At 63.0% G+C, this 9,507-nt stretch overlaps 2 protein-coding genes across 2 annotated transcripts; both read right to left on the bottom strand.

Annotated features, from left to right (window-relative positions):
• Positions 1 to 2,547: 2,547 nt before the first annotated feature.
• MIOX (myo-inositol oxygenase) lies at positions 2,548 to 5,035 on the bottom strand. Its single transcript, XM_029205827.1, has 10 exons — positions 4,964 to 5,035; positions 4,460 to 4,540; positions 4,171 to 4,251; positions 3,931 to 4,093; positions 3,710 to 3,777; positions 3,472 to 3,581; positions 3,327 to 3,394; positions 3,190 to 3,239; positions 2,903 to 3,015; positions 2,548 to 2,821 (listed from the first exon to the last, which is right to left on the bottom strand). The coding sequence occupies exons 1-10, from the start codon at positions 4,976 to 4,978 to the stop codon at positions 2,713 to 2,715; spliced, it is 858 nt and encodes a 285-aa protein (XP_029061660.1). The 5' UTR covers positions 4,979 to 5,035; the 3' UTR covers positions 2,548 to 2,712.
• A 358-nt stretch (positions 5,036 to 5,393) lies between these two features.
• Positions 5,394 to 9,253, bottom strand: ADM2 (adrenomedullin 2). Its single transcript, XM_029205835.1, has 2 exons — positions 9,002 to 9,253; positions 5,394 to 8,430 (listed from the first exon to the last, which is right to left on the bottom strand). The coding sequence occupies exons 1-2, from the start codon at positions 9,109 to 9,111 to the stop codon at positions 8,112 to 8,114; spliced, it is 429 nt and encodes a 142-aa protein (XP_029061668.1). The 5' UTR covers positions 9,112 to 9,253; the 3' UTR covers positions 5,394 to 8,111.
• Between the last annotated feature and the right edge of the window lie 254 nt (positions 9,254 to 9,507).

The following is a 9,507-nucleotide window of genomic DNA, read 5'->3' as shown; positions in this document are numbered from 1 at the left end:
TCTCTTAGAAGAAACTGGTTCCTTGACAGAGAAACGTGGCTAGTTAGAAGGGTGCTGGAAGGCCTGACCCGGGCCGTGGGAGTCGGCGGGCTGCAGGAGGGGCGGGTGCAGTGAGGCAGCGGTCCGGTGACGGAAAGCAGAGCAGGCTGGAGGGAGGGCCAAGCCCCTCCTCCTCTCTGCGGGCTCCTCAGCTGCCCCAGTGCCCTGAGGCTCCCAGCGGGGCCCTGGTAGACAGAAATACGGGAGCCCTGGCCCCTGCTGCCCTTCCCCCACGCTGGGGCCTTTTTGGAGATGGCCAGGTTAGGGTCTGCAGGGCCACAGAGAGGCCTGGGGACCCAGGAGCAGGGGCAAAGGTGGCCACTCCTGCTCTGCACTGGGGAGGCTGCCCCGGGGGGTTTCAGGGCACAGAGGGGCGTCTGTCCAACACCCCCCTGCCCAGCTCTGGGGCTCATGCTTCTCTTCCCCACCCCAGCCTCTTCCCTGCTCCCAGGAAGGCTGAGAGGCCCCGTTGCCCACACCCAGTCCAGGCTCAGAGCCCCCTGCACCCCACAAGCAACTCTAGGGAGGGACCCCCTTGGCACCCTGCACCTGCCCTGCCTGAGCTCAAAGGCTGAGAGGGGCCGCGGCTGGGAAGGCTGCCCAGGGACGGTGCGAGGGAGCCCAGGGCAGGCAGGAATTCTCCAGAAGGAAGCACAGCGAGTGGAGAAGAGCTTGGGCAAAGCCTCTTGACACACTCGAGCCCGTCCTCTCCTGACACCAGCGCACAGAGGGGCTGGGGTACACAGGGAGGGCCGGGGTGGGGTTTGAGCGGAACAGGAGGGTCTGACCGTGCAGCAGCCTGGACAAGGCAGGGGGGGCAGCGGGCAGTGCCACCTTTCGGGGCTACAACCAGTGGACATTCAAGAAGTGACTGGGTCTTCAGCCCCAGCATGTGGATTTGTAATACCACCTCCCACTCAGCAAAATCAAGGCTCCTTGGAGAAAGGGCCAATTCTACGTCTAGGGCAGCCTCTGTGGTAAACTGGAAAATGGCCCCCAAAGATGTCCACATCCGATCCCTGGAACTTGTGAGTGTAACCTTACTTGGAAAAAGCATCTTGCAGATATAATTATGGACGTTGAGATGAGGAGGTCATCCTGGATAGTCTGGGTGGGCACTAAATACCATCACAGGTGTCTCTATAAGAGGGGCAGAGGGAGACAGACACAGAAAAGGAGCTGCGTGAAGACAGAGAAGAGACAGCCATCCACCAGCCAGGGTGCGCTGGTGTCACCTGAGGCTGGATCTTCCCGGAGCCTCCGGCGGGGGCACTGCTGACACATTGATCTCAGGCTTCTGGCTTCCTTCCAGCACTTGAGAGAATAAACTTCTGTTGTTTTAAGTCACCAAGCTTGTGATAATTTGTTACAGCAGACACAGGAAACAGTCGGGCGTCTTGTTACACCAGACACGGCAAGATATCCCAGAGACCCTTGCGATGGTCAGAAGAAGCCAGGGGCCCACAGGAAAGACCCTCCCCAAACCTGTCTGAGCACCAGTAAGAATAACTCACTGAGGCGCAAATATGCTGAAATCTACGCGTTCTTGATTCAAAAACAGACAACTTGATCATGTTTGAAGGATGCTAGGGAACCAGCTCTTGCAAAACGGTAAATTAAGAGAGAAACAGGAGCATTTACTTCCCTTTCCTCCATAAACAGGAACCAAACAGCACCAGGGGAGCTGCTCTTCACTGCGGGGCTCTACCAGGTGAGTGAGGATGGAACTGGAGCCTTGCCGTTCTCACTGTATCCGGTGGAGGGTGTTCTTAGACCTGAAACTGCCGCACAGCAGCTTCTGACAACACGGGAAACAGCGGGGCTTCCGGATAAAGCACAGCCCCCGCCTCTAGGGCACGCCTGCCCTCAACAAGTCAAACCTGAATCTGACTAAGCCTCTAAATTTAGTTACCAGTTAGCAAGAAAGACCGAGGAAAGTATACTGATAGATACCATGGGGACGCAACCAGCAAATCCCAACAGGAAGTCCCTAGACACATGAGCCACTTTCTTCAAAGGAATAAACCGCTAGTAGAGGGAAGGCTGACGCTGAACTGCAGCATGAGGGGTGCACACTTGGGGGACGAAACCACAAGGAAAAGAAGGTGATTGTCGGCCAAGGTGAGGGCTGCACCCTGGGGCCCACGGAGGGTTTCTTGGCGTGTTTTCGTGGATCGTGTTCATGGCAGTTAACCTGAGGGAGCATTTATCATGATGTTTCCTGTAGTGCGTTCTTCTAGCTATCAGGTATTTTGTATTGTTTTCTTTAAGGGGACTGAGCCCAGAGGACTCAGTGGCTGTTTTCAGAATGTGGAGGTGGGCAGGGTGACCCCAGGTTCTGACGCCAGAGCTGGGAGGACGAGCAAGATGCTTATGGCAGCAGAAATGGCCGGGCACGCGTGTCCACGAGATCGCGGACTTGCCTGTCCCGCCCCCCGCCCCCCCAAGTGACTGCCCTGCCACGACACGCCTCGGTCTCAATGAGGGTTTGAGGGTCAGACTCATGACCTGCTTCAAAGTCTTTATTGCAACCGGGGAGAGGGGCCAACGGGGCAGGGAATGCAGGTGGGTATGTGGGGTCCCCTAGAAAGGCCGGGGGGGGTCGTCACTGTGCCTGACAGTGGCTGTCACCCCAGGGCACCCAGCTGGGTGTGGGCAGGGTGGGCAGGCCGGTCACCAGTGGAGGACACCGGGGCAGTACTTGTCAATGAGCCCCTGGTAGTAGGGCCGCAGCTTGTCCACATCTGGCAGGTCAGAGCTCTTGGTGTAGAGATCGAACTTGCTGCAGCGCGGAGGGACAGTGCCTCATGAAGCCCCGGGTCCCCTCCCCTCCCCCGCCTCCCCCCCACGGGCACGACCATACTTGAACTCCTGCACCCAGGGCAGCATGGCCAAGTCCTGCTCGTCGCACAGCTGCTGGTAGTCGCCGCCCGTGTGCCACGGGTAGAAGGAGTGGAACCGGATGATGTAGAAGGCCTGGGGCAGGAGGAACCACACCCCACGCTCCAGGCTGGGATGGACTGGGCTGCACTGGGATGAACTGGACTAGGCTGGGCCAGGCTGGGCTGGACTGGGATGAACTGGGATGAACTGGGATGGACTGGGCTAGGCTGGGCGGGGTTCTTGGTTTGGTTCCTCCCCCACACCTACCTCCGGTGGGAGGGAGAATTTGTTGAACTTCATCATCTGGTACATGTACTCTGGGGGAGAGAGGGTGTCACCACCAGGCACCCAGAGGCGTGGCCCCCACCGCAGTCCCCACTGTTGCTGTCTCTAACTGGCCTCACCGTCATGGCCCCAGGACATGAGGACGTTCTCGAGCCCACAGTGGGGCTGGTACATGCCAAGCTCTGTGCTGCAGGAAGAGACAGAGGGTGAGGGGGGCTCAGAAACACCCTGCAGAGGGGAGGGCCAATGGCGAGGGAAGCATACCTGTACAGAGGGTCCTGGAGGTCAGGGTTGTCCTGGAAGGTAGAGTCCCAGAAAAGCACAGAGCTTTGGGGACGGCAGCCAACTGGGAAGGTGTCTCCAACGACTGCCCACTGGGGACGGACAGGCAACGGTGGGTGGGCCTGACTGGCCTGCCCACCAAGTGGGTGTCCAGAGCAGAGCCCAGAGCCGAGGCTGCCCTGGGCCCCGCCCTGCCCACCCCCTCCACCCCTCTCCTCACCTGGGGCTCCCCTGCCAGAGCCAGGACCTTCCCCAGGTCGTGCAGGAGCCCGGCGAGGTGGAACCAGTCTGGGGGAGAGAGAGGGGCAGGGCAGGCTAGAGGGGGTGCAGGGGCCAGGGCAGAGGGACAGCCTTGGGGCTGGGGTGGGGGGCAGGGCCTGCTGGGAGAGGGCCGGACCTCCACCCTCCCCCACCACCAGCCGGGGCGGGTGGGGAGCACACCCTTGTCGGGATGGGCCTTCCGGATGCCCTCGGCCGTCTGGAAGGCGTGGAAGGAGTTGGGGAAGTCCACGTCGGGGTCCGACTCGTCCACCAGCGCATCCAGCATGTCCACAGCCTCCATGACAGTCATTCTCTTATAGGAGAAGCTCCCAAACTGGGCATGCTGGGCCAGTAAGGGAGAGGTCAGCGTAGCCCCAGGGTCGGCCCTCGGGGGGTTCGGGTTGGGAGTCTTCCAGCTACCTTCCTCCTGACGAAGTCCACGGTCTGCCACGTGTGCATAAGCTTGTAGGTGGTGAAGACACGGTCCAGGAGAGGGCCGGACTGCAAGGCAGAGGGTCAGCCAGGCAGCTCGCCAACCCCTGCCCTTCACACCCAGGGGGCCACTGCCTCCCAATCCCAGGCCTGGCCCCGCGAGACGCGAATGGGGTATCCCCAGGGTGGCCCCTGGAGCTGTGCAAGGGGACAGGTGCTGCCCTTCCCAGGGGTGGGAGAGGCAGGGGCGCAGTGAGGGGCGGCCGCAGGTGCTCACCGTGTAGTTTCGGAAGCTGCCCTTGTCTTTGGCCGCCTCTGGCTCCATATCAGGCCGGTAGACCAGGGAAGGGTCTGGGTCCTGGTTGGGTGGGGGAGTGAACCCATTTCACCACAATGCCAGCTCCGTGAGGGAGTGAGGACATCCCCAAGGGGGTACGAGACTGTCAGATGCAGTGGGCGCCCCAGGGCACAGCCCCTCCCAGCACAGGCGCGGGCGCTCCAGGCTCCTGGTGTCCTTATCTGCAGGGTGGATGCCGAGGATGCCTGCTTCCCCAGTGATGCACGGCTCTGGCAGCACCCCTACCCGGCATCTCCTTCTCAAGACCTGGGTCCGCAGGGAACCCAGGGGTTGGGCCGACGACCCTTGCCCCAGCTAGACCACGACAGGAAGGAGGGAGACCTTTGACCCAGATGAGCGGGCGGCAGAAACCCGCTGGGAGAGGGCGTGGTGCTGCTGCCTTTTCCCCGGGGGAGCAGCCCGTGCGGGGTCTGGGGTACTCACCACAGCCACCTTCATCCTGAGAGGGGGCAGAGCTCCACAGGCCCGGGTGCCCGTATATATGCCCACAGGTTACATAAGTGACCGGACACCACCCAGCCCCTTGGCCTTGGCCCTCGGTAATGAGTGACCATCCACCCTCCTCCTGGCCTCTGAGAGTTAATGTGTCAGCATAGAAGCAGCCCCAGCGGCCCGGCCCCCCCCCCCCTCCACCGCCAGCCAACCTCAGCGTCCCTGGAGCAACTGACCTGCCTGGGAGGTCGAGGCTGCTCTGTAGCCAGACTCCCACTCCTGCTTCCCAAGCTTTAAACACCTCCATGCCCCAGGCGGTAGGCCCCTCCCAACACCCTATCATCCCCAGGCACCTGGGATTTGGGGCGGGGCGGGGCGGGGCTTATTTCAGAAAGTCATTTTGACACTTGTTAAAATGGGATAGAAGACTTTATTCACGTTTTCCTAGAAGGGAGAGGTCGGGCTCCACTCTGAACACAGAGTAAAATCCCCAGCACAGTCAGCTGGAGATTTACAGGCACCAGGCAGGGAGGGGGCCTGGGGTGGGCTGGGTGGGCAGGGGTCAGGAGGGAAGATAGCCAGAGGAGAGACATCAAGGGTGGGGGCACTCTTGCTAAACCCCAGGATTCTGTCAAGGGTGTGATTCTTGCTAATACTGGGCGAGGATGGAGCCTTGGGCTCACATTTGGTCCAGGGGGTCTTTGTCAGGCTCTTGGAGCGAGGGGCTCCATCTCGAGTCAGGGCAGAGATGAATTCACAGCGCTGGTCATGTGCGGGCTGAGTTAGGTAGTGAGGACACAGCAGGGAGCGCACCGCCTGGAGCTGACGGTCCCGTCACTGGAAAGAGGCCGGCACTCTGGCGAAGGACGGGCACCGAGCGCCGTCAGGGTGAGTGGGACTGGAGAGGGCAGTGGGCGAGGTGCGAGGTGCTGGGCACTCCACGAGGCGCCTCCTGCCCACGCTGAGAATCAACCAGGCCCCACTTGAAACGGCAAAGTGCTTTCGGCCCATGTGAGCCCATAGCGCCTCCAGCTTCCCAGGTGCATGTGCACATGTGCATCCCTCACGCACTTTTGAGGTCGGTTTCCTCTGCCTCCTCCCACTGGAATCTCAGTCCCTGGGGGTGGGGGCAGGGTTCATTCTCTGTTTCCACAAGTGCTCAGAAAATATTGGCTGCAAGGATGGAGAGGGGCCTGGGGAGGTGGGACGGGGGCTGGAACCATGACCCCAAAGCAGGTGGTGGCTTGGACCAAGAGAAGGGACAAAGGGCCGGCCGGTGGATCCAGATGAGGTGGGAGAGGGGCAGCGGGTGGGGGAGCTGGGGGGCTGCCACCAGGCCTCCAAGTGGGGTGTCAGATAGGCAGCCAGGACACGGTCTGGAGCTCAGGGGCCATGTGGACCACAGTGCGATGCTGTGACCATGGCCGGCGACCCTAAGGAAAAACCTGGCAGTCTGCGTTGCCACAAGGAGGGTGCAGTGTGGGGTGGTGTTCTGGCAGGGGGAGCATCCCCCGTGGAGAACCAGACCGCAAGGGACTTTACCCCAGGGCCGGGGCCAGGGAGGATCTGGGCCGAGCTGAGCTCCTGACTCTCCCTGACTCGGCCCTCCTGGAGCCCTCCTCTTCCTTACCCCCCAGTCCCCCTGGCCCTGTGCCATAGCCCACCCTCCCTGCCTGCTCTACACCCCTCGGTGGCCACAGGCTCCCAGCTCTGAGGCCCAGCCTGCCGCCCATCCAGCCCCCACTCACACACCTGTTCCAGCCTCCCCCCAACATCCACGCCTCCCCTGGGCGCTCTCGGCTCCTCCCCCGGGGCCCCTGCTGTCCTCAGTTCATCTCCCCAGCGGGGCGGGGACCAGCCTGAACTATTCCCACGGGGCCTGGTGGAAGGAAGGTGAGCCCTGAGCTGGAAGAGCAAGCGCAAGGGTGGGAGGCCAGATGGCGCTTCCAGGAGCCTCCCGCCCTTAGGGGGCCCCCGGGGGTCTGAGGGGCAGGCCTGCCAGCGACCCAGGGTATGGGATCTGTGGGTGGGCACTGCAGGGACCGCAGGCACCTCCCTGATCTCTGGCTGCAGAGCTGGGATAAAGGCATGCTCTCTTCACAGGGTGGCTGAGAGGGTGACATGGCAAACATCGACAAATTAAGTGCTGTATGTACATTTGTTAAATAACGGAAACCGTATTTCTGAACCCGTGAGGCATAGGGCGCCAGTACTACAGGACTAGCAAAAGGCTCTGGTGTCACAGCACTTAAAGCCCCTCCCCCTCCCCCATGGCGGGTGGGGGGTGGGGGCAGACACACACACCAAGAACTCCGCCCCCTGGCTGTGGACTTGTTCTTCAGATAATTTGAGGCCAGTCCCCTCCCCCAGGCTCCTGGCAAGCCTGCTCCAGCCTCCTGTTGTCCCCACGCCGGGCAGGATGGGGCTCAGGGAGCCCCTGTGGCCCGCGGGGCCCCAACCCCTGTTCGGCCATCCCTACCCACCTTGAGGTGGTGGTGCTTCCGCCTTAACTGAGAGATTTGGGCTGGGAGATTTGCCCCGCCCCACTCCCACCCTGCCCTAGGGAGTGGGAAGGGTGTTCTGCCCTGCTCTGCCCCAGAACCCCTGCACCCTTTCCCCAGCTGCCCTCAGGGCACCCAGGCAGGGAGTCTCCATCGTGACCTTGGGCCCAGCTGGAACAGGGCAGTCCAGCCTTAATCCTACCATGTCAGGACCAGCAGGGAAGAGGCCATGCTGGGCCAACTCCGGGCCCCTCCTCTCTCCTGCTTGCCCAGAGGTGGCCCAGGGTGTTCAGGTCCCTGGCATCTGCCCTACGTCCTTGGGCAGACCCTGTCCTCTAATGCTACCAACCGCCTCCAAGTGTTACACTCCCCAGGGGCAGAGCCCCTGGGTGTTCAGGATCTGCTGGGTCCACACACGTGCACTGGCTTCTGTGTCCACAGTCATTCGAGGTTGGCTGCTGCAGAACCTGGTGGGGGTAGGGTGGGGCGGGGGTGTCCTCAGGGGCCTGCACTGCTGTTCCAGTGACTGCTCTTTGCAGGAGCTTCGGGGCTAGTTCTGGGCTGGGGGCTCAGCTGCAGCTCTGGGATTAGGGTGCGGCATCCCAGCTGGGACAGGCAGGGGTATGGCCTGCCGCGCCTCAGCCGTAGCTGTGCGGGCTGCTGGGGTCCACAGGGGCTGAGTCGTGTGGGCCGGCTGAGCCGATAAGCTGCCACAGGCGGTGGCTGAGGTTCTGCACCTGGCAGGTGCCCAGCACACAGCCCACACGCAGGAGCTGGGCTCGGGGCCTGCGGGGACCCAAGTGTCGGCGGGGGCCATTCCGGAGAGGCTGACCCATAGCAGGGGCCAGGCTGGCACTCCTCTGGGGCTGGAGGGCCTGGTGCAGCTTCCAGACCACAGGCCGGGCTGCAGGGTGCCGGGACTGCAAGCCACTGGAAGGAGTCCGGGCTGGGGGCTCCCTGCAGAGGGAGATGGAGGAAGTAAGCCCGGTGGGCCAGCCTTTCAGGGACCCATAAACCCACCCACTTTCCCTTCCACACAGGCCTGGGGTCACTGGCAGGGGAAGCCCACTGAGCTCAGGGCTCAGGGCCTGGCCCTCAGCCACTCAGTAGCCCATTTACCTGCTCCTCCCTGGGCAAGAGGCAGCCCTGGCCTCTGTGGGCCACTAAGCTCAGGACTCAGGTGACTCCCTCTCAGCCCTTCCCTTGGGGTGGGGGGAGGTGGGCGGGCCTGAGGCCCCTCCAGCCTCCCCTCCCACAGCTGACCTTTCCTTTTGAGGGGTCTGCTCTGCCAGGGTCGAGGAGTGGGCATGCCTTCGGAGGACAGGCAGAGAAAGAGGAACCTCTTGCCCTGCTGGGGGGTTGCTTAGGGCCTGGGGCTGGCCCTTGATCTAGGGGGTGGGCCCCAGCAGCAGGTGAGGGGTTTCCCCAACCAGGGGCTAGAGGAACTGGGGAGGGGTCGGGGTCGAGGCCTCCCCCGGGCACTCTGGTTTCCTGCCCCGGCAGCCAGGGTGGTCTGAGACCTGCTCACCTGGGTCGCGCGGGCGGCCGGCTCCGGGCCAGGCCGAGGGACAGCGCGCCTGGGAGCTGCAGGTAGAGGAAGCTGATGCAACCGAGGGTGACCGTCAAGAGCCGGACCATGAGGGCGGGGCCGGAGGGGGCAGTGAGCCGGGCAGGTGTTGGGGGCGGCCCTCGGCTGAGCCACCGCTTCCGCCCGCACCTCGGGGCGCGCGGGCTGGCGCCGGTAGGTCAGCGAGGGTCTCCAACACAAAGCGACACGAAGTGGTGCGTGAAGCTCCTCGGCCAGCTGGCGGTCGGGGCCCTGCTGGGGCCTGAGCCTCAGCGCCTCGGGGCTAAATAGTCTTCCAGGGGGGCGGAGCCGGACGCGCCGGCGGGACGGGGCGGGGCGGGGCGGGGTGCTCCCGAGAGAGGGCGGCGGCCGTAGGGAGCGCGGGCGGCTGGCCAGAGACCCCGGGAGGCCAGCCTCACCTCCGCCACCTTCTGGTGGGGGACACTGTCCCTGAGGCTGGAGGGGTA

Source organism: Monodon monoceros, unplaced genomic scaffold (genome assembly GCF_005190385.1).
Source record: "Monodon monoceros isolate NGI ecotype Baffin Bay Population unplaced genomic scaffold, NGI_Narwhal_1 Super_Scaffold_6, whole genome shotgun sequence".
Taxonomy (NCBI): Eukaryota; Metazoa; Chordata; class Mammalia; order Artiodactyla; family Monodontidae; genus Monodon; species Monodon monoceros.
The sequence above is the reverse complement of the archived record's forward strand: the minus strand, read 5'-3'. Positions and strand labels throughout refer to the sequence as shown.